At 43.8% G+C, this 24,422-nt stretch overlaps 1 protein-coding gene across 11 annotated transcripts in view; it reads right to left on the minus strand.

Moving 5' to 3' along the window:
• Positions 1–24,422, minus strand: part of SLC1A2 (solute carrier family 1 member 2) — a 165,560-nt gene extending 141,138 nt beyond the window's left edge. The window contains exons 1-3 of one of the 11 annotated variants that reach the window (XM_078340846.1): positions 24,350–24,422; positions 23,254–24,147; positions 18,457–18,560 (exon numbers count right to left, since the gene is read on the minus strand). Coding sequence is in view for 3 of the 11 variants with exons in the window: in XM_035262358.3 (XP_035118249.2) it covers positions 24,350–24,417 (68 nt within the window). In the remaining 8 variants the exon portion in view is untranslated. Of the gene's footprint in view, positions 19,254–22,148; positions 22,905–23,253; positions 24,148–24,349 lie in introns of those variants that run through there. The other 10 variants (XM_078340841.1, XM_078340843.1, XM_078340847.1 and 7 more) reach the window with 10 other exon arrangements.

Here is a 24,422-nt window from a genome sequence, read left to right on the forward strand (position 1 = left end):
CCTGTCTCATTCTCCCAAATAGTTGGGATTGCAGGCATACGCCACCACTAATTTTGTATTTTTAATAGAGACAAGATTACTCTATGTTCGTCAGGCTGGTCTCAAACTCCCAACCTCAGTTGATTCACCGGCCTTGGCCTCCGAAAGTGCTGGGATTACAGGTGTGAGCCATTGCGCTCAGCCCCCTCCAAACTTCTTATGTTAAAATGATCACACCCATGGTGATGGTATTTGGAAGTGAATTTTGGGGAGATAATTAGGTCATGCAGGTGGAGCCTTCATGAATGGGATTAGGGATTAGATCCCTTATAAAAGAGGCTGGAGAGAGACCCCTCATTCCCCTTCCACCAGGTAAGGACACAGTGAGAAGGCACTATCTGTGAGGAAGTGGGCCCTTGCTAGACACTGAATCTGCTAGCACCTCAATCTTAGACTTTCCAGGCTCCAGAACTATGAGAAATAAACTTCTGTTATTTATAAGCCACTCAGTTTATGGAATTGTGTTACACCAACCCAAACAAAGACATGAAGAAACTCCATTTTCTTCTTTCTCCCAGTCTTTAAAACTCACAAAGCATATTGTGAGATATGAAAGAAGGATTGCCGATCCAGAAGCCAGCAGCACAGGCAGGACTAAAACCTGGGTCTCTCAACATGCTTTGACTGTGGGCCTCAGGATAACAAGGGTGCTAGAACATTCCAAGTCCATCCACAGTGATGACAAGTAAAGAACCATACTCTCTCATGCAACATACAAGCCTACTTGGCTTTCATCTCCAACTTTCACATGTGCTGGCCCCTCTCACTTTTGAAGGGGATAGAAAAAAAAAAATGATCTGACGTGAAATTGACTTAGACGACAATTGATGGTGAAGTGGATAGAGAAAACATGGTACATATACACTGCAGAATACTACGCAGCCATAAAAAGGAATGAAATCATGTCCCTTGCAGCAACAGGAACACAGCTGGAGGCCGTATCCTAAGCAACTTTATGCAGGAACTGAAAAACAAACACCACATGTTCTCACTCCTAAGAGGGAGCTAAACACTGAGGACAGATGCACACAAAGAAGAGAACAACAGACACTGGGGCCTGCTTGAGGGTGAAGAGTGGGAGGAGGGTGAATATCACAAAACTATGTATCAGGTACTTTGCTTATTAACTGCATGATAAAATAATCTGTACGCCAAACCCCTGTGTCACGCAATTTATCCATGTAACAAACCTGGACATGTACCCCTGAACCTAAAAAAAAAGTTGGAAAGAAAAATATATATATGGCCTGAGTTGGATCAAGGAGACACAGCCCAAACTTGAAGCACTAATAGGAAATGGTCCATTCATAGGATACTAAGCCTACAGCAACACCACACTGGGTTAAGTAAAGGCTGCTCAAATAGGTTATTGGGGTCCACAGTTTATCCAGGAATAGCAAGTCATACCACTGCCCGACTGCATCAGAGAGGCAATGTCAATTACCTAATCTTAAGAGCACTGACTAAAGGCAAAGTCTTACCCTACGCAGCCATTGGCTTAGCTTCCATTGCATTGACTCGGCTCTGCTGTGAAACACATGAAAATAAGCAGAGGGTGTTTCCGCAGCTTCCTGAATGGAAAGGAAGGACAATACACTAAACCCTGCGTTCCCTGCCTATGGCTGGGTCACTATCAGATTCTAGGAGACACTTCAGTTGAGGGAGTTTATTTGCATCAGCCTGTAAGTTACTCACAAAACAACAATGTTCAGCTTGCAATCTGTTCCTACCAGCGTGGAAAAGGCAGCCCTACCCACAGATGCCTTTAACATGGCCTTTCTGTTCTTCTTTCCTCTTCCTCTTGCCCCCACTTCGCTGTCCTCCCGATTTAGTCTGCCTTTATCCCTAAGAAAGCCAAGAGTTGGTCTTTACCAACATTTGGCCTCCTGCAAATGCCTCCTAAGGCTCATGGGAAACTAAAGCAAGTATTTTTAAGTACTCTAGTTATAAACATCTTGAGCTTGACTTACCCAGATAATTCAGCCATTTTGTATGATTTTTCCCTGTTTGATTTCTCTAAAAGATTTCCTCAGTTCTCCATTGCACTTTGTTATGTAGATGAACCACCATAGAATGTAGAACGTAGGTACAAAATCAAGAGAACCACAGCAGGAGGTGGGGCTAGGAGAAGGAGGAGGCAATGCTGGGTCTTGAGACAAGATAGTTATGAACAAGAGAATCAAACCTGGTAATGATGATGCTGCAGATATAGGATGCCTTTTCCATTTGTACGCAGTGTATTCGATCATCTGTTCCTACTCAAAATAGAGGAGATATTCAGCTCTTTCCATTTGCAGGGCCAAAAAGAAGAAACCAGCACTGAAAGTCAGGAGCCATCATTTCAGAGAAAGTACTCAGTAAAAGAGAGCAAAGTTCTTAGAAATACAATCTCAACTCTGCACAATTACAGATAAAGAAATAAGAGAATGTGCTACAATTTATATTTTAGGAATGACAATTTCAGCACAGGCTGATGTAGGATGTCAGAGAAGACTAGGGAAATATAAAGATCCCACTTAGGAAAAAAAAAATTCACCAAATACAGAAGATTTTGTTTAGTCCAAACCTGGCCCAAGATTTTGCCATGTGATGAGGAATTCAAAGTGAACCCCAGAGCCATTTGATACCACAATTCCCAGCAAGAGACACAGCGGTGAGGGGGACTCAAAAAGACCACTGCGTTGGAGACTCTCCTGCCCCTTCAGACACTGGCTAATTGGCAGCATGTGTCAAAATAATGAGTATGTGCACCATTTGACCCAGTGATTTCCCTTCTAGCAATCTACCCTAAGAAATATTGAGACAGGTCAGCATAAAGTGACTATGCAATATGTTTATAATAGTGAAAAAAATAGAAATAAGCTAAATATCCAACAATAGGAGATTGTTTGTAAAAGTCATGGTATATCCAAAGAATGAAAACTACATACAGCCATTAAACACGTTTATAGATTCACTTATTAACATCTGTTCACAACACATTGCTAAATAAAAACTGTAGCTTGCAAAAATCTGTAGGTTATGCTCCCACTATAAAAATGTATTGACATGTGTATATGCATCTGAAATAAAATATGCCAATGTTAAAGACATTTATTGATGGTTAATGAGATAAATACTGTGGGTTTTTTGAAGATCATGCTTCTGTCTAATTATATAGATTTCATCTAGGATGAATAAATATGTTATGGATAAACTCTCCACCCTTACACAATGGTCCCTTAATATGGCTTGCTCCAACCACACATATTATAGGTATATCCATGAAAAATCAATCCCATAACAATTTATAGAGAGATAAATTTTTTTAAGTCTAACTACTTGATTCCCAAAAAATAATCAAATAGAAGTCTTTCAGTGCTTGCTGGTAAAAAGAGTCAAATTCTGTAAAATATTTGAAAAGATTTATTCTGAGCCAAATATGGCCCGTGACACAACCCTAGGATATTCTGAGAATATGTGCCCAAGGGGTCAGGCTATGGCTTGGTTTATACATTTTATACATTTTGGGGAGACATAAAACATCAATCAATACATGTAAGGTGCACATTGGTTTGGTTCCAAAAGACAGGACAACTGGAAGCAAGGAAGTATGATAGATAGATTCAAGGATTTTCTGATTGGTGATTGGTTGAAAGAGTTTATTTAAAGACCTGCAGTCAATAGAAGGGAATATCCAGGTTAAGATAAGGCATTGTCGGGACCAAGATTCTTATTATGCAGATTAGGTCTACAGGTAGCTGACTTCAGAGAGAATAGACTATAAGTGTTTCTTATCAGACTTAAAAATGTGCCAGACTCTTAGTTAATTCTCTCTTGGAGCAGAAAAAAGAAGACCTGGAAAGGGAACAAGATTTTCTACAAAATGTAGATTTTCCCCCACAAGAGACAGCCTTCGCAGGGCATTTCGAAATGTTAAAAAATATATTTGTGGGTGAAATACTTTGATTTCTTTCAGGATCTGTTATCTATCAGTAGATATCTTATTGCTACGAAGAGTCTCTTCTGTCACTCTTAAGGTCTCTGTGTTAATGTTAATGCTGGTCAGCTGTGCCTGAATTCCAACTAAAGGAGGGTATAATGAGGCGTGTCCAACCACCCATCCCTATCATGGCTTGTACTAGTGTTTCAGGTTAGCTTTAGAATGATTTTGGTTGGGAGAAGGGGTCCATTCATTGACTTGGGAGCTTAGAATTTTATTTTTGGTTTACACATCCTAGCTGCATGCTATTTTTTTAATGTTTTATTTGGGAGATGAGCATTTTTTTCTATACCACATACATTCCTTTTATCCATGTACCTACTTACCTGCTAATTGCAACATTCTGTCACATATTTCTCAGTCAGACTCATCTTGACCTTCGAGATGCTTTAAGGGGTTGGAAATCTTAAAGCACCACTTGTTGATATTGGTGAGGGTAGACCCTCAGTGTTAAAGGAAGCAACAGTCATCCAGTCCACCCCCTCCTTCCAAGGCTCGGGGCCCTCCATGATGCCCCTGCCTAGTGGCTGCCTGACCTAGGCTTGAAACCTCGTTTTCTCCTGTCTCCCACCCAACATCAACTGAAACAATCAGCTATAGTCTTAGAAAGTTTGTGAATGAATGAATGAATGAACAAATGAGTGGAAAGTCAGGTACACCTTGTTTGGGGAGACTTTGATATTATAGGGTTGTGATATAACAAAAAACATTTGGTCTTTGTCCCAAGTTCCCGGCATATGGCTAAAACCTTTGGGTGACTTTTGTATGTGAATGAGATGACCAGTGGCTGAAGCTTCAGGATGGGTACTGCTCACCAGAAAAATTGAGGGTTAGAACTTTCAGTGCCACCCACAGGTCGAATTAATCACCAATGGCCAATGATTTAATCAATCGTACCTATGTAATAATCCCTCCATGAAAACCCCTAAACAATGCAGTCTGAGAAACTTTGGGTTGGTGAGCACATCCAGGAACTGGGAGGGTGACCCACGCAGAGAGGCACAGAAGCTCCGAGCCCTTCCCCGATACCTTGCCCATGGCATCTCTTTCACTTAGCTGTTTCTGAGTTGCATCCTGTATAATAAACTGGTAAATATCCGTAAAATGTTTCCCTGTGTTCTGTAAGCTGTTCTGTGGAATTACTGAACTTGAGGAAGGTGTTGTGGAAACCCCCTGAATTTACAGCCTGTCAGTCAGGAGTACCAGCAACAATCTGGGACTTGTGACTGACACCTGAAGTGAAGGCAGCCTTGTGGGACTGAGTCCTCAACCTATGGGATAGCCACAGTCCAGATGGATAATATCAGAATTGAATTGACTCGCAGGACACTCGCCTGGTGGCCCGAAAGACACCGTGCATTTGGAGTCAGAAGCGTTGTCAGTAAAAATAGTTATGGATTAAAAGCACCTAAGAGAAAAATCTTCAAACAGCCCTTCTAGTGCAAACACAGCACTCACTTGATCAAAGAAGCCCAGGGCCTACTTTCTAATCTTATCACCTGTGGCTCTGTGGGAAAGAATTAGCAAACATACCTGTGGGTCTGCACCAAGTGTTAGCAGCCTAATTTGCAAACTCAAGAGACTGAGGGATAACCCCTTCTAAGTTCAACAGACTAAAAGGAACACAGTAATGCTATTCCAAGAACAATGACAGCCACCATCACAGGGTCTTCTATGTCCCAGGCACTATGCCAAGCGCTTCACATACACCCTGCCTTCATCCTTTCCAAAACCCCATCAGGTGGGTGATATTGTCCTATTTAACAGATAAAGAAACTGAGTAAATTCCCTGAAGTCACACAGGTAATGAGTGGTGGAACAGGAATATTTGCCTAGGTCTTTCTGCCTACAAAACACATCCTCTTAACTGCCGTGCAACACTGGCTCAGAAGCTGTTTTATGAAAGTATCGACTTATGAGAATATTCTACTGCACTGCCAGAAGGCAGATTGTCTCAAGGTCATCTGTCATCTTTACCATGTTCACTGTCACCAGTAAGAGGATTTCATACAAGCCTGCACACGTGTGGCTTCCCTGTAGGACTGCCTACATAATGTGTGGGTCTACACATAATTTGTGCAGAATGAAACCTTGAAATCCCCTTGTCCGAATTAAAAATTTCAAAATGATAACAGCAGAGCCTTAAACCATGGACTGTCTAAGTCACATATCCATAAAGCAGGGCCTGCTTCCCAGGGTTCCCATATTTATGCCCAAATAATCTAAGATTCTCTTGATGGAGAAGCCAGACATTCTTGAAGTACAGAACTCATCCACTGAGCTCTTTGGTTGCATTCATTTATTTATTCAACAAATACCCTGTGATCTTATGGCATGAGAACTCATGGGTTAATTAAAAATGCCCCCTAACTAGACACTAGAGCCACAGCTGGACAGAATCCTGATTTTCCTGCTCCCTAAAAATAAGGGAACATCTTTGTCTTGCTGACTTGGCTCAGCAGCTTAGCTCAAAGGCATAGGGGGAAAGTCCTCTTTTTTTCTCTCTCTCTTTTGAGATGGACTCTTACCCTGTGACCCAGGCTGGAATGCAGTGGCACAATTTCAGCTCTGCAACCTCTGCCTCCCAGGTCCAAGTGATTCTCATGCCTCAGCCTCCCAAGTAGCTAGGACTACAGTTGTACACCACCATGCCCGGCTAATTGTTGTATTTTTAGTAGAAATGAGGTTTCACTGTTGGCCAGGCTGGTCTCGAACACCTGACCTTGTGATCCGCCAGCCTCAGCCTCCCAAAGTGCTGGGATTACAGGCAAGAGCCACCGTGTGCAGCCGGGAAAGTCCTCTTTAAGCAAACATATGGATGCATGGACCAGTCCCTGCTTCATCACGGCCACCTCAGCTGCACAGAATCCTGATATTCCTGCTCCCAGAAAACAAGGGAACATCTTCCTCTTGCTGGCTTGCCTCAGGAGCTTAGCTCAAAGGCAAAGAGGGAAAGTCCCCTCTAAACAAACATATGGACACAGACACAAGGATCAGTCCCTGCTTCTCCACGGGCACCTCTTAAGGCAGTGTACCCTTTAACAAAAACACATCATTTTCACTCCTATTTTAATTTTGTTGCTTGCTTCCCTTTGGGTTGGAAGCTAGACTTTGGGGGTGGCTGGTAAGTCATTTTGAAAAGACCTGTTTTCATGCCTCCATTCCTGTGTTGTTGATTTTGGGGCCTTTCCAACCCTTTCCAAATGTGTTTTCAATCCCTTGAGTGCCTAGACTTCCTGCTTTAAAGCCCTCCCTTCCAATCCAGGATTGCCCCATTCACCTTAAAACATTTTTCAATAACCCAGACAAAACCAGGCTGAACATACCCGAGCTCCGGAACCAGCAAATCTCGTTCCAACCCCCGCTGATGACTCCCAGGGGAATCCAAGAGGACAAAGACAAGGATGAGGATAAGGACCCAGGATTTGGGGGTGAATGGCAACTGCTGTCAACTCGTTTTCAACCTTAGCCAGTTGTCCCAGGTGTAGCCTTGGCCTCCAGAGAGCTGGTCCCCAGTTGTTACTCCAGGTCACTTGGAATATAAACAAAGTGGTTGGGCTTCCCTTCTTGGAAATCAAGACAAAGCTGGTGCCGGGCCTGGGAAAGAAGTAATTTGCCGTCTTGCTCTCGCTTCAAAGCAGCAGGAAAATTCAGAGCTGTGGCTCAACAGTGCCCCCTGCTGCGCAAATTGTTCAGGTCTGTCGGACCACTGGAGAATCAAATGTGAATTTTGTGTTGAGATCTGGAGTTTACTTGCCTTGAACCCCATTGAGAGTCTTCAGAGGAAGAGAGAAAGCAAATAAAGTAAAAATAAAATCTGTATATTCTTGGTTCTCTCAACTAACAATGGCTTCCCTATCAGAGCAGACAACAAAACCCAGCATCTCGGCTTTGACTCTACTTTCACTTCAGAAACAGCAGTTTGCGTGCCCTAGCTCTGAATCTAGGAGAATTCTAGCATTTTCCATCAAGATGATGAGGACAGCTTCAGCTGAAGACCTTCCCATAAGGCTCAGGAAGGGGATTTTATAAACTGGTCTTTCATCCAATCACAGGACTCACACTGTGAAGACTCACACAGTCAAGAAAGAAGATGCCAGCCATGGCTTTTTTCTCATATCCCACCAGGATGCAATAAATATCCCCCAACATGTCCAGTCACCAGAAAACTCCAGAAAAGAACTCCATTTCAGGAAATATAAGAATATCCAACATTTTTATTTAGGATGCTGGAAAACACACATATCAACTACAAGGTATTATTTCTAGATCCATAGAAAACCAGAGTAAGGAAACTCTATTGAAACTGATTAAATATACTAAGTGTCTCTTTAATAGTCAAAAGATTGGCAGGACATGGTGGTTCAGGCCTGTAATCCCAGCACTTTGGGAGGCTGAGGCGGGCAAATCACAAGGTCAAGAAATTGAGACCATCCTGCCCAACATGGTGAAACGCCATGTCTACTAAAAATACAAAAAAATCAGCTGGGCGTGGTGATGCGTGCCTGTAGTCCCAGCTACTTGGGAGGCTGAGGCAGGAGAATCACTTGAACTCAGGAAGAGGAGGTTGCAGTGAGTCGAGATGATGCCACTGCACTCCAGCCTGGTGACAGAGGGAGACTCTGTCTAAAAAAGAAAGGAAGGAAGGAAGGAAGGAAGGAAGGAAGGAAGGAAGGAAGGAAGGAAGGAAGGAAGGAAGGAAGGAAGGAAGGAAGGAAGGAAGGAGGAAAGGAAGGAAAAAGAAAAAAAGCTAAAAGATTAACGTAACAATGTTGTCTGCTTCTGGTAACTTTTCTTTTTCTAAATCAGTTTTCAAGCCCTGGATGTTTTTTACTAATGTAATTGAAAAATCAGCTCTGACTTAAGAAATCCCTTCTTTGTATCTGAACATCAAATTACTCTCGCTTCTCTTTGTTTTCCTTCACAAAGAACAAGGAAAGGAAATAGACATGATTCTAAGAGGAGGCAGGAATGCTGGGAAAGACAGAGGATGAGTTCAAAGACTCCTCCACTGAGGAAACTTCACTGCATTTTAAAAGAACTGCAGATATAGGAGTTTATAATTTTCCCAGACAGCAGCATGCAGACATGATTGACTGTGACAAATACATTTTTGGCTTCACTAGGTGAGCTGCTGCCCAACTGATTATTCTCGTAACCTCCTTGAACCCTATTAACTCTTAGCAAAGAGTAATTATTGACTGGTAGGCAGGAATGGGGACGTTCAATTGACCACCAGACCCTTACCAAGATGACCATGTCCCAACAAGTGAAAGGACATGTTTTCTCAACCTTGGATCTGTTGCCTCCTACACTTGTTCCCTTCTGTCGCCTTTATGCACTTGCTTATCTCTTTTGCAAAACAGGCAATTCGATTACGCTAACATTCATCGTGATAATGGTAATAAGGTGAGGCACAAAGAAATTAATGTAGCCTTGATCCTCAGAGAGATATCAGGATAATGAACAGACAGACAAGAAAACACTTTGCACACTCTGTTATGATGAATTGCTGTAAAAGAGGTCTGAACGAAGTGTAGTAAGGACGGTCCCTGGAAGAGGCACAGCTCAAACATCACCTCTTCTGAGAAGCCTTCCTCCTTCTCAAGGCTGACAAGGATGAGAATTCAGCCAACGAATGCTTACTGAGTGCACTGCAATTAGGATCTAGGAGATGTGATGATGAACTAGTTCTCAAAGTGCTTACCGTTCAGTGAAGGGGTAGATACAAACAGACAGATAAATAAAATATGTAAAAGTTGTAATTGATGCAGAGAAGGAAGCAAACAGGGATAATGAGGTAGGACTAGGAAAGGGAGACCTATTTTAGGCGGAGTGGGAAGAGGAGGCCTCTCTGGAAATGGCATTCAAACTGAGGACTGCAGCATGCTTCAGGATCAGATGGTGACAGTCATCTGTGGAATGGTGGTAGGTGGAGGGTTGAAAGTGGTTCTGGAAAAGAGAATGCAAACTTGGGCAAGACGGTGGGAACTGAGGAACTGAGGTAGAACTGAATAGGCTTGTAAGTTGAGGCTGAAGGATAGAATTTACTGAGATGGGAGAAATTTGAGAGTGGGAGAAATTTGAGAGTTTGTAGGAAAAAAACATCAAGAGTTCCATTGTACTTCAGTAATTTCCAGATATCTATGCATTGCATAAATGGAAACAACAATTAGGTTGTATGATATATGAATCCAGAACCTGGAATAAAGGTCTGAGATAGAAACATAATTTGGCAGTTATCAGGATGCATATGTTATGCAAATTCCCAGGAAGTGATTCAAAGGGAATGCAGAGCCCAAGAGAAGACTGGGATTAAAACTGAGTTCAAGAAAATTTTCACAGACTATGCAAGAGCACAGATGAAGGGCTAAGGGAAGAAAGAGAAGAACTACAACTAGGGAGACTTAGAAACGATTAAAAAGGTAAATATTAAAGAAAAAAAACAGCAAGCACTACTAAAATATAGCTAACTCTAGCTTGCTGAGTAATGAGGCTACAGAAGTAAGGACAAGCTGGCTGCCCCATCTGTCACTCCACGGATGACCAGGGTTGATGATGTGGACTTGACCGTCTAGGCAGGCAACCATTTCCTCCCTGTCCCTTCTGAGTTGTGCTCCCCTATGCTGTGGAATCAGTCTCACAGAGCCACCCTGCTCTTCCTGCAGGAACCCCCAAGTGAGCAATGAATTAGCCTTGGGTTCTAACTCTTCCCTTCATCAGTATCTTCCACAGAGAATTCAAGACCTCGCCTTCATTAATCAAGCCTCTCCCTTAGCAGATGAACAGGCTTATAGCATACCCAGCCTAAAACTAAAACAACCCAAAACGTAATCCTGCTCTCACCTGATCTGCTTTCCTAGTACCATCTACCTCTTGAATACTATTTATGGAAAAAAATAACTTGCATTCATTTTCTCTCCACCCATTCTCAACCCACACCAACATGGCAGCGGCTGCCATCACTTTGCTGACCCAGCTCTGGCAAAGGCCAGTGATGGACTTCAAATTGACTAATCCAATGACCACTTTTCAATCCTTCCATGATTTGACCTTTCCATAGCGTGTGGCAGTGTTAGGCACTTCAAGTCACCTGCTCACTCCTGACTCTTCTCCTTACTTCTCAGCACCCTGCATCCCGTGAATCACCTCCCTCTGCACATCCTTGGATACTAGAGCTTCCCAGAATTCTTCCCTCAGCCCAATTCTTTTCACTAGCTTCATACTCTCCGTGGGTGATCTCCCTTACATCTGTAATACAAATAAAGGCCCCAGCCTCTCATGACGTTGTGTGGGTGAGCTCCCTTATGTCTATAACGCTCCTTAATGGCCCCAGTCTCTCATGACTCCAACTGCCCAGTGAGCATCTCTACTAATATCCCCCCCATCACAAATGCTGAGCCAGTATGCTGAACCAAATTCACTGTCTTCTTCAAATTTAAATTATCTCCTGAATTCCTTTTCCGCACTTACCTCATCCCCATTTGCTTAATTGAGAAGCCTGAGAGATGGCTTTAAGCCCTTCCTCCTGCTCACCCCTATTGCACTTAGTCACCAAGTCCTTCTAAATATCCTTAGAGCCTGGTAAGCCAAGTTCATTTCTATTCTTACTTCAGGTGAAAATCTCCCACCTAAATTATTGCTGCCATCTTCTAACTGGTCTCAGTACCTCATCCCCCTTGATGTGGTTTGGCTGTGTCCCTACCCAAATCTCAACTTGAATTATATCTCCCAGAATTCCCATGTATTATGGGAGGAACCCAGGGGTAGGTAATTGAATAACGGGGCTGGTCTTTTCTGTGCAATTCTCATGATAGTGAATAAGTTTCACAAGATCTCATGGGTTTATCAGGGATTTCCACTTTTGCTTCTTCCTCATTTTTCTCTTGCTGCTGCCATGTAAGAAGTGCCTTTGACCTCCCGCCATGATTCTGAGGTCTCCCCAGCCATGTGGAACCGTAAGTCCAATTAAAGCTCTTTTTGTTCCCAGTTTCAGGTATGTCAGGTGTATTTAAGGATTTTGTTCTTATTGTTAATAAAGTCATGTGTTTGTGTTATGGGAAAGGAGCCACTGGTCCAGGGAACAAACAGGTTAAAAGTTTTTGTAATAATTTCTCTGACAGTGAATAGTGAATCCCTCATACCCTTTTATTTGACTGTTACATTCTATGTGCAAAATGTATTTCCTAAATGTAGATTGAATGTAAGCAGTGACATCTTTACCCATAAACTGGAAATATGTATAATATCTATCTGCCATGGTCAATAACAGAATTGTAACTATTAAAAACAGGCAAGAAAAGAAAAGAAAGGCAATTTCCAATGAGATTTGGTTGGCTTGCTCTACAGCTGAGTCACTGGGATTAATGTGCTGTGCTGATAAAAACACAAACACAGCGATACTCAATGTCTTAGTCTCAGAAAGCAGAGTCAACAGGTGCAAGAAAATAAGGAAAAACACTCATAGAGATATAATCTGCAAGGCCTTGGGTTGTGTGTACAAAAGTGTTCTTTCACCTCTGAACATCTTAATATTTACCAGTGGAATAGAGTAGAGAAATGTCAATATATACATACCTCTGGCTTGAAGTTGACAGAATACCTGACTTCTTGAATCAACAGAACAATGCAGTGAATATTCCAGAAAGGATTTCTCTAATTCATTGTTCACTTTTCCCCAGGTAAGGACTCCATGGGAAATGACACTGGTAGGAGTGTGAAAATGGCTGCTGTCAACACTGAAAATATCAATAATAGCTACATTCTTGTTCCCAATATATTTATTTATTATCCATTCTGACCCTTTCCATTATACTCACCACTCTAGATAGAAATTAGATTAATGTAACTAATCTCTCTAAGGCAGAACCTTCAGATAACCATCATTCCATTGGACACAGCACCCTTGGAAGGACTGGAATGAAAAGGGCTTCTGTCATCTGTACTTGGTGACTATGTGAGACATAGCTAAAACTGAGGAAGACGGCTGGGCATAGTGGCTCATGCCTATAATCCCAGCCCTTTGGGAGGCCAAGGCAGGAGGATCACCTAGTCAGAAGTTCAAGACCAGCCTGGCCAACATGGTGAAATACAGTCTCTACTAAAAATACAGAAATTAACCAGGTGTTGTGGTACACACCTGTAAACCCAGCTACTCTGGAGGCTGAGGCAAGACAATCACTGGAACCTGAGAGGTGGAGGCTGCAGTGAGCTGAGATTGTGCCACTGCACTCCAGCCTGAGTGACGGAGCAGGACTCTGTCAAAAAAAAAAAAAAAAAAAAAAAAAAACTGAGGAAGATGATGACCTTGCATTCTCCCCAGAATCCACTTTCCCTGTCTTAAAGGGCAGACAAAAAAAAAAAAAAATGACTATTTCTGGAGAACAGGATTGGGGTGAGAGATAGTCTTTCACTTTTTTACTTCATGCCATTTTGCAATATTTGCGGTTTTTATTTTTTAAGATACGGCTCTAAGATATAGCTTTATTTATTTACTTATTTATTTCTAACAAATAAAATTGTATGTATTTATGGTATATAACATGATGCTTTCATATACATATACACTGTGTAATAAAATAAATCAATCTAATTAATGTATCCATTGCTTTACATACTTGTCACTTTTTGGTGGTGACACCACTTAAAATCTACTATTTTCCCAATTTTCAAGTACACAATCCATTGTTGTTAACTGTAGTCACCATGCGGAACAATAGGTCACTCCTCCTGACTACATGAAATTTTGTATCGTTTGACCAGCAAGGTATAACAGGTGATAGCTTTATAGAGGCCTGGATATTCTGATCAAAAGCAACCATATTCATTATTTTATTATCTTTCAAACATTTGAATTTGGAAACAATGGCGGATACTGTGATATGCTACCCAGATCCGTATCCCGCCACGGGACTGAATGATTCATTCGCCCAGCTGCTGGGCATGTTGGATAAATGACAGCTCTTAAGTATATTTCCCTCCCAAATCTTGCCCTGTACCCAGGGCCGTGTCCCCTGCTCTAGCACAGCTCTATTTAATGGCTGGTTAACACAGGGGTAGAAAGATAAAACCTCTTTCCTCAAATCTGGATTGTTCTGAAGGGCCATCCCTGTTCCAGAGCTCCTTGTGGTAGGGAGGCTTTGGTGTGACTGTTTCAACCTCTCCCTCTGCCCACCCTGGCTTCCTTCACTCCTTCATGAGGATTTATGTTGAGAGCTCCTCCCAGTAAACTCCAGGCACACAAGTCTCCATCTCAGAATCTGCTTCCTGGGACCAACCAACACCACCTTAACCCCAATGTATCAATATCTGTGAAAAGCATCTAAAGTTCAGTGCTGCCAGACTAATAGATAATGAGTTCTACATTTGAAATGTTAGCAATTAATTATGATCTAAAATCAATGATCTTTCCAGTGCTAAGATTCTACGATAATTTTACAAATGTCTGCTGATTGATGGCATTGAGTTCCAGAAAAATACTGAGGAAGTAGATTCAGTCTATAATTCCATTACTCTCTAACCTATTCTGAGAAATTAGCCCAATATTTATTCTTTACACTTTTTCTAGACCATATATTGCATATAAATAGAAAAAATGATAGCTGAACCAATCCCCCAGGTGCCATCAGCCACTTTAGAATGTCTGAGATGTATCCTGTTGGTTGATATCCATCCATTTCACTCTTGAACAGGTTTGTCTAATTGGGTTTTGTTCACATTGATTTCCATCCACTTTCCTAACAAATCCACCAGATTCCAACTGTTCCTTCATAATTATTTTTTTTAGAGACAGGGTCTTGCTATGTTGCCCAGGTTGGAGTGCAGTGGTTATTCACAGGCATTGTCATGGCTCCCTGCAGCCCCCAACTCCCAGGCTCTGGAGATCCTCTTGCCTCAGCCTCCTGGGTAGCCAGCACTGCAGGTGCACACCACCATGTCCAGCCCAACTGTCCTTTTAAGTAAAGATTGAGATTAAACACAATCTGTAGCTCTTAGTTTTCCCTAATATCTAAGAGAAAAGAATGATTTTCTTCTTTTCTCTCTCTCTCTCTCTCTTTTTTTTTTTTTTTTTTACCTTATTTCCCTTCATGTACTACTCCTTCTTCCATTTGAAATTCTCTGGTTTGATGTCTAAAAATAGATCTGACAATCATTTTCAATTACCTAAACCTATTCTTACTTTTTTATGGTGTCATTTTATTTTGAATGTCGCATCTCCACTCAAAGAATAACTTCGTTCTATAATAATTGCTGTCCTTCTTAAGGTATCGACTCTTAAATTCTTATCCTTTAAGAATTTAAGATTGTTACATTATTTTTTCTTCAGAGACACTTGGCTGTCCTGCTTTCTTTGAATGAAATTACTGAAGACACCCACTGGAGCAAAAAAAAAAAAAAAAAAAAAAAAGAATAAAAAATAAAGGAAGGATTCATGAAATTTTAAAAAAATGTGGATTAATTACAAAATATGGATAATATGAAACACAGTATAATTAGACGACCAAAAACCCAGTAGGCACATAAAATCCAAAATTCCCTAAGTTTCAGATTTTCCATCTGTAAAATGAACATAATTTTCCCTAGGAGTTTGTCAAGGATGTAATAAAGTCACATATATACAGCCACATAAGCTTGGCTGATCCAATTTGTATTTATTTAGGATGATATTGAACACTGTAGATATATGACAATTGCCTCACTTTTACCAAATTCTATACTCGGTGGAGAAAGTTTTTATAATCAAAAGAGAACAAAACGCCATGGGACTTGGGATTCCTTAAGGATTGAAGGGCTTCCAAAGGGAGTCAGACCACCAGTGCGGACAAAGTGCTGACATTACTGCCATCTGTTGGGTGATTAGCAAACTGTCCCACTGTTTAAAACGTTCAAAAATATGGCTTCTGGAAGATTTCTTCCTCAATTCAGAAGACATCCTTAGCTTATCACTGTTTGCATCTGCTGTGAAATAAACATCATTCCCACTCCTAGAGGGGCAAGACCAGTAGCTGTTTCAGGAAATAGCATAAGCCACAACCCTAAACAGCCACACCTGAAGACTACGAAAGAAAAAATAAATTCCAGGGGTTGCTATATGCTCAGTTACATTTGCCAAAGCACATACCCAAGGCTCAATATCCCAAAGGATGGGACGCATGTGGTCATGCCCTGGGCTCTTTCAAAGCACTGCCTCTAGACCAGACAATGTTATTGGCTTTCTGACAACCAAACCAATAATTACAAAAGACCTCTCCATTGAGTACAACCCAGAGTAAAGTTAAAGGAAAAAACAAGAAGTGCTTGGTGGTGGTGGTGGTGGAGGGGGTGGGGGGAAATGTAGCCTGAATGATCTTTCCTTACATAGAAGTGAGATTTTGAATAATTCTTCAAATCCCAAACCACCAGGCAATGGTATATACCAAGAGGGTGGAACCCATGCTTTTAATCTCTCTATAGCTTCCTTGGAGAGGTAAAGGGTCAGGGAAGTAACATGAGAAAAGTAGTCCCAGAACACACTGTGCCAAATCTGAAAGGTATATGCCCTATCTCAAGAGACAGCCATTTCTCAGCCCCAGTCAACCCCTGTCCTGCTGGACTAAGAGGTGTGGCCTAGTAACTGTGGATCTGGATCCCAGAGCCAGAATGCCTGGGTTGAAGGCCTAGCTTTACCACTCACTGGCTGCAAAATCTTGGGCAATTCATTTATTCTTTCCGTGCCTCAGTTTCTATACCTGTAAAATGAAGCTAAGAGCATCCCTGCTGCATCATATTGTTGTAGGGATTAAATAAATTAATACACATTAAAGTGTTTAAAGCCATACTGGGGTATAACCACTCAATAAATGGTACCAAGGTAAAAGGGAAGGTTCTTTGCCAACAGATCTCCCAATTTCTAAGAGAAGCCAGAATCAGGATTTTCTTTAAGGTAAACCATTTTGAAGTATAAGTGAACAATTGAAACGTATTCAAAAATCCTCTGTAAGCCTAAAAGAATATACCCATGGGCCACATACAGTCCACAGGCACTCAGCACCTCATGTCCAATGCTGGGAAAAGCAAAGCTGGAGGCAGACAGGTCTCAGACTCACTTCCAAGTTCATCACCAGCTCTGTGACGCTGACAGCACAGTGGCTGGGAACTTGGGACGGCAGAACCACACAACAGAAAGTCCTGTGCCAGATTACAAACAGCAAGTGACAGATGGCCCCCCGACCAAATGTAAAAGAAAGTACTCGCAGTGATTTAAATGAAGCCTCTAATATAGAGGGGGGCATGCGGGCAGTGTCTCCCTTCTTGACCCCAAACACTTCATTCAAGGTCTTTAACGTTGCCGGCATCTATCCTAGAGACCAGGATTGACACAGATCAAGTCCAGCTGCCAAATCGAGTTCATTCCCTTCATTCCATTTTCAAAGGACAGTCCTTGCTCAATGAGTCCACACTCTAAAGCAACTGATGAGATTGCCAAATACTCCAGACGGCAGTTCAGCAAACAACAGTTATATCTGCTCGTCTAAGTGAGACATTAAATAAACGAATGAAAAATAAATATCAACATCATTGAGAAACAACAATTTTTTTTAAAGAAAAACCAAAGCACTAAGAAAATGAGGTCTGCTCTTTAAAATTTTAAAGATCTTCCTTTCATCCTCCTTTAATACTGCAGGCCCATTGTCTTTTCCGACATCATTTAAAACCAACCAGACAGATTTATAACGAGATGCTAGGCCTTTTCTATTCTACCGACAAATATGCAGCCCATCTGCCTCCAATCAATGATGGAGCACGTGGAGATAGAGCGATGAGATATTTTTAAACATTCCTTTAATTAATTCATTGCAAGGAGTTGGCCCTTAGAGAGTTGTGGGGTGAGGGGCGGGCAGAGGGAAGAGAGAGCAAGCTCACGATCCCGGTAAATAAAAAGATTTGCCATAATCTGGATTCTAAAACCCTTTCTATGAAGCATCCTGCCTGCCCCCCAACAAGCTGTTAAGGGCATGAAATCAAAAGCTGCAAGCAAGGCAATGTCTGGTGTTTGGCAGATGTTTTTTCAGACTGCAAGGACAAGTTTTTCAAATGCAAACAAAGCTAACACTTTATTTTGAGAACGATGCCTCTGCTTACTCTTGCTAGAAGATTTAGTACTATCAGTGTTTTATTAGATTACAATAATTGTAGCAAGCGATTGAAATGAAGACTAGATTCAGCTCATTCCAAGAGGCAAGCCAGTCCAATGGTGGAAAAATTTAGTAGGAGAAACTACTTAAAAGGGGGGAAACCAGAAATCAGGGCATTGTGTGACACAGCCACGGAGGAGAGCAGGGAGGGGAGGATTTACATTGAAATCATTCTGTGTTGAGCTTCAAATTATGAAAAAGCTTTGCAATTCTGGAACTGTAGGATTTATGGCACACTGACCCAGAAATCTCACACTTAACTGTTAAATATATTGCTCGTGCTGAAGCATCGTCGCTGAAGGACTTCTCCTTGTCTGACACATCCCTTAAAGCCAACGCCAACGAAGGAGACACACGGCACCTCACTGCGTTGCATGGAAGAGGAAAAGAAGTGGCCGTTGATACTGATGAACAGACCTGTCTTTTGGTTTTTAATAACATGTTTCCTCTGGATTTAGAAATTATTTCCTGAGAATTAAGCTTTGAATTACTCACAAGAGACTGTTTTAGTAAACATGAAATGGTTTTCTCATAGCTCTACTAATATCTATTTTACCCAAGGAGGCTGATTTCTATATTATTGAAAATGAGAAAATGAGAAATGAAAATTCCAGCCAAGCCTGAGGCATGCAACCTGCAAACCCCTCTAGACCACAAGCCTCATATCCTCCACTCACTTTCCAATAAGTTTGCTCTGTGGGCTCTTCCTCCAGCTGACCTCAAATTCATTCCCAAGGAGAGAAGGAAGAAGGCAATGGTTATGGCTTGAATTTATTTGCTTGAAATAATAAATTCAAGGGGTCTCCCTTGCCAGGGTTTTCCCACTGTCAGCAGTTTTCTGTTTTCCTTTCTCTTTAAGTCAAACTGAAGCTCAGGCCCTCATGGCTGACTTTCACCCTGACCCCTTGGCCCCTGGGAGCTGATCAAAGGATGGATTGCCTTGGGTCTCTGACATACAGAGTGACCTAGCCATCCCCAGCCTCCAAGACGATACCTCTAAAATGCCTGCCTCTTCAGCATCTGGGCACTCCACTGTGACCCCGTCAGTAATGGACACTACTAGCCTGTCTGCCACCAACTACTTATAATTTCTTTCCAATTTGGGTCAGGGCCCTAAAATCCATCTCTGTAATTTTAGCCATGACAGGGGACTCAGAAAAAAAGAATGCTCAACTACCAAATTAGACCTTGCTTTGCAGGAAAATACCTCTCAGGGCCTGGGAACTACTGAAGAGTTCACTATTGATTATTATAGAAACCAGATGCTAATAATCTCAATTCCAAATAATCAAAGCTCTCAAATAACGAGAATGTGCTTTCCTATCCTCTGCACAAGCAAAGACCAAGTGCACAGATTACAAAGAGAATATCCTAAAAGGCAATTTGCAGGATACGTATGCCGAAAGTTTGAGAAAAAGCCGGGAATCTGCCTCAGGCATGCCCAGCACACATCGTTTTCAGATAACCCCAAAGCTTTGTCAAGTCCTGAAATCTTTCTGGAAAGATGGTATTATATTCTCTATAAATAATTTAATCCTTAAAGTCTATTCTTATTGGACTGCCTACTTCACAGAGTTATTGGAAGAATCAAATGTGATGAGGTACACAAATGAGCTTTGAAAGTGGAGTGTTAAACAAACATAAGATGTCACTATTGCTTCTAATAATTATTTAGAAATTGGTAATTAACATGTTCTGCTGCTGCTAATGACATCACCAAATAAATGTGAACCAGAATGATCAGTTTCCCATATTATCCTATCTCCCAAACATTCTGGATCAAACAGAGTTGAAATGAAAACATATAAATTGAAAGCATATAACTATATTGCTATTTTTGCTTCCTTCTAAGTAATGTATGTTTCAAGGAAACAATTTCAATACTGTTAAAGGACAAAATCTAACAAAGGAGGCAGCCTGAAGAGTCTTAGTAAATTTTCCTTTACATGGCACATTAACCAAAGATGTTAGAAGGGGCAAGAGATCTCACGATTCCACATGAACAATTTACTAATACAAATCCTTGACTGGATGGAGCTAGACTTCTAAAAGGCAGATCCCAGACTGTTTACATTTCTGTATACCCCCGACTCAGAGTTCCTCCCAACAAGTGCTCAGTAAATGCTCCTGGAAGAAAAGAAGAGAAGAAGAAAGGAAAGACCAGGGCTTCTGAGAGTGTCACCTGCTCATCAATTACTGCTGTTAAACAATAATGGATCATAGATCTTCCTATATTTGTTTCCCAGCTGTTCACCTTTTCTCAATTCTTTCATCTCTTAAATAAAAGTTCCTTTGAGGAATCTTTTCTTAACCATACACAGTACAAAAGATGGGATTAATTGGATGGCAATCTTTTTAAAATGCTGAAAATCACTTTGGCTTTATATTTCATGTCAAATCATTTGGCAGCTTTCATTTAGAACAAAAGTGAACTAAACATACTCAGTTTGGGGTTGTCCTAACCCCTCCTACTCTATCTGGCCATCAAAATAGGGAGTGAGTTGGTCGCAGGATTTGAAAGACTAACATCATCCATCTTGTCCACAGATGTTTTCCACCCTTGCCTTTACAAGCAAGGATAAGTCTAGAAGGTCCCTGAAGGCAACCAGAAATGCTTTCATATCTTTTCTAATATAGAAGCCTTTTTAATTAGACATGGGAAGGTACTGATCTTGATCCATATGGGCTCATCGTATCTATTTCTAGAGATCTGTTTTAGCACAAGGTACCACCCTTCTTGTACACAGTTGTCTTCCTGAAACATCTTTTTGGAGAAATAATAATCAAAAAGTCCACACTGCAAAACAGTGAGGGCAAAGAAAGAGAAGAAATTTAATGCAGTGACAAGATGCCAGATGTTTGGAAGGACACCGGGGTACAGAAAAGGAATGAGCTCCTTCTCCTGGACACAGAGAGACAGTTTGAGAAATATTTTCCTTCTATTGGAGGTTGCAGTCTAGAGATCTGGCTTTGGATACCAGCTCTTCACGCCTGCTTAGAGATCCATTCCCCTGAAACAAGCCTGCAGAGTTGGTAAAATTTCTTAGGAGACACTGGAAAACGCCAACACCACCGCTGGAGCCCAGAGAAGCCCCTGATATTTGCTTTTCACATAACATGGATCCTGTGATCTCTTGCAAGTGACCAACTGCAATTTTGAGAATGAGCCAAAGGGCTGAGCTACCCAGTCTTTTCATGGCCATTCAGGTTCTACCAACCCCAAAAAGTTTTCTGGGAGATACTGGTCCAAGGACTGTGTTCATGGACCTTTCCTTTGATGTGTGAGTATTCAAAGAATCCTTTTGTCCCCTGAAGCCCCCTCTGTCTCTTGCTCAAGACAGTAATCCTTAGTTGTCACTGCGAGGGAGCTTTCCCATGCCAACATCGGTCTCGAGAGGCAGGACAGGACTCCAGGCCCTCGGGCTGAATAGGAAAGTCAATGCTATTCCTGCCCGCTGGAGTCTGGTGACTCCTGCCCTTGTCCCAAACCACGTTTTCCCGCCTCCTCCTGGGAAGCACCCAAATCTCTTCCACCCTTCCTTAGAGCTAGCCAGGGAGATTCCGCCTTCCAGGGACAAGGAGTGCGATCGCAGCGGGCCCAGCACCTCCAGGACGACTCCGTAAACCTGGAGTTCAAGGCCGCGCGCGCTGATCCTCGCCCCGCCCCAGGAGCCGGTCCTGGCTCATTCATTCCCGGCCGGCCCCACCAGTCAGTTGGCGTTGGGTCTGGGGCACCTCGCCGGAGGCGCTGCTACCCCCGCGTCTGCTCACACTGTGCCCAATCCCTTATTGTTTTGAAATCTCAAAAGTAACCTCAAGAGGATTTCTTCCTCACACTCTCACGCCCCCAACGCACCTTACCCTTTTAATCAAAATAAAACAACCCTCCGCCTCTCGCATTTTCAAAGGATTAAGCAGCAATCTCCAAGAAAGAAAATCAATCTCCTCCTCACCGTCGCACCCCCAGCGAAGCCACTGCTCCGCCACCACCTCCGAGGCCCGCCGCCGACGCCTCTCTGTCCCCATCCCGGATAGGGGCACCACTACCCCGCGCGTGGCCCCGCTTTCCCGCGGGTACAGAGAAAAATCCCCTCACCCTTCCGTGGATGCCATGGTCTGGGGAACGCCCCCTCCTCTTCAGCACTATCCAGCAGCTGCGGGCGAGGGAGAGAGCGGGCGCCTGGGTGAGCGCGAAATTGCGGCCAGGAGCGATATTTAAGGGGCGCCTCTGCCCGCCCTTCCACCCGCCTCCGGGGTAAGCCCTTTAGCGCCTCAACGGGCACAGGAGGCTACTGCGGGCGCTAATCCGGGTCCCGGCTCTCCACGGCGCGCTACCCGCGCTCCCCTCCGCCCGCGGGGATGGCGCTTGGCTGGGAGCTCTGGGGGCTCCGAGGGCTGCTTCCCCGAAACAGCGAAGCGCCCAGGGCTGCAGGAAGGAGCACACCGGCGAGGCGCCCCTGAGCCGCTGCCACCTGTGCTTTGCTGCGGGGCTCGCGGGCGCGGCGAGTGGCGGGAGCAGAGAGTGGTGGCAGAGGCCGGTGAGCGTGCGTGCGCGTGTGCGGGTGTGTGTGTGCGCGCCGGGGGAGGCGGTGGAGGCTGCTGCGCCCTGGCTCGGCGCCGGCCGGGGAGGGATTGCAAGGTTTAGCCCCGCCGGAGCTGGGGATTTGCAGGCGATCCCTCTCTATTTTCGTCGAGAGCTGACATCACCCGCGCCGCCGCCTCGGGCAACTCCTTTAACCGCCGCCCCCCGCCCCCATCTCCAGACGCGGTCCCTCCTCTGCCATCCCTCCCCCCAGCCTCTCGCCATAAATTAGCCAAATAAGAAAAGAGGCCCCGCCGCTCGTCCGGGAAGGCTTGGGCAGCCGGTGGCAGGAGCCCAAGATCTAAGGAGTCGCTATTGTTTCCCCTGAAGACCGCGTGGCCCCGGGTCACCCCGTGCGGGGTGAAGCGCAGGCGACGGCGCAGAGACCCGGGATGCCCCTCCGTCTCCGCCTCCCTGGAGCAGCCCCTGGCGCTGCCTCCTCACTCCCCGGAGCACCCGCTTCAACTCCCACTCACCCCCAAGCTCACAGGCAGGCACACCCACCCCATCCTCCCACCACTGGGGGGGGGTCCCAGGCCCCTCGGAATCGAGCTGCTGAAACACGCTGGTGGTGGACCCTAAACGCGGCCCAGCTGCGCGCCCTCCCCCGCCGAAGCCCGAATAAATCTCCGGCCTTCAATTATTCAGCGAGATTAATATTAATGCAGCTCCCTGGGGGCGGCGGGCGGGGTGCAGAGGGGGACCGGGGTTTTTTTTTTTTGGCGGAGAGAGGTCGGCCTCGCGGGGGCGCGGGCTGAGAAGCCGCAGAGTTGGCGGAGGTGAGTGGCGGGGGACGCTTCTCTACCCACTCGGCGCTGCTCGCCGCTTGCTTCCGAGTCTGGGGGCGGCCCGCGGAGACAGATGGGCTTGTGCTAGGGAGAGTTCGAACCTCCTGGATGGCTTTGCATAAAAATGACGAGACCCGGGCAGCTTTATTTCTGGAGCACAGCAGGAACCTAGGGCCCCAATACCTGCCGACCCTGTGACGGCAGAGCAGGCAAAGCCTCACTTTCCTCATCTAGACAATGGGTCCCAGAAGAGCTCACTTGGAGGGCAGCAGTGATAATTAAACAGACTCTCTTTTTCCCCCGGGGTAGGCGCTCTTCGGATTTGCGCTGTTCTGGACCTTGTTAGTCGATGGAACGCGGCCGGCCACGTGCAAACTCTGAGCAGGTCCTCGGAGATGGTGCTAGAGGAGCGGGAGTCCCAGCAGGACCGATTGATAGTTAAAATGTCAGGTGCTGATAGCCTAAGGCTTGAGTTCTTCACCACCTTCTAGCGGAGTAACCTGGGGCAAATTCCTCCATATCTCTCTTCATCCCATCTGTAAAATGGGACTAAAAGTCTCCCACTTCTCTGTGCTAAGAGAACTAAATGAAATGGAGAAGACAGGTAAAGCTCCTAAACTGGCGTTTGGCACCCAGAAAACCCTCCAAAAATGTTCGGTGCATTCTAAGGGTTCTTAGAAGATAGTTCATTGGGCAAAATACGCAAGTATGAATAGACAGATGAGAAAAATAAGCAAAAGAGAGAAAAACATATATAATAGAATTTTTAAAACTCTCTGCTCACCTCCTTCCTTTACTCTCCTTTCCAAAATCTGAATCCAAACGTCTTCCTCCGTCCATGCCTTTCTCCATCTCTC

This window comes from Callithrix jacchus, chromosome 10 (genome assembly GCF_049354715.1).
Source record: "Callithrix jacchus isolate 240 chromosome 10, calJac240_pri, whole genome shotgun sequence".
Classification (NCBI taxonomy): domain Eukaryota; kingdom Metazoa; phylum Chordata; class Mammalia; order Primates; family Cebidae; genus Callithrix; species Callithrix jacchus.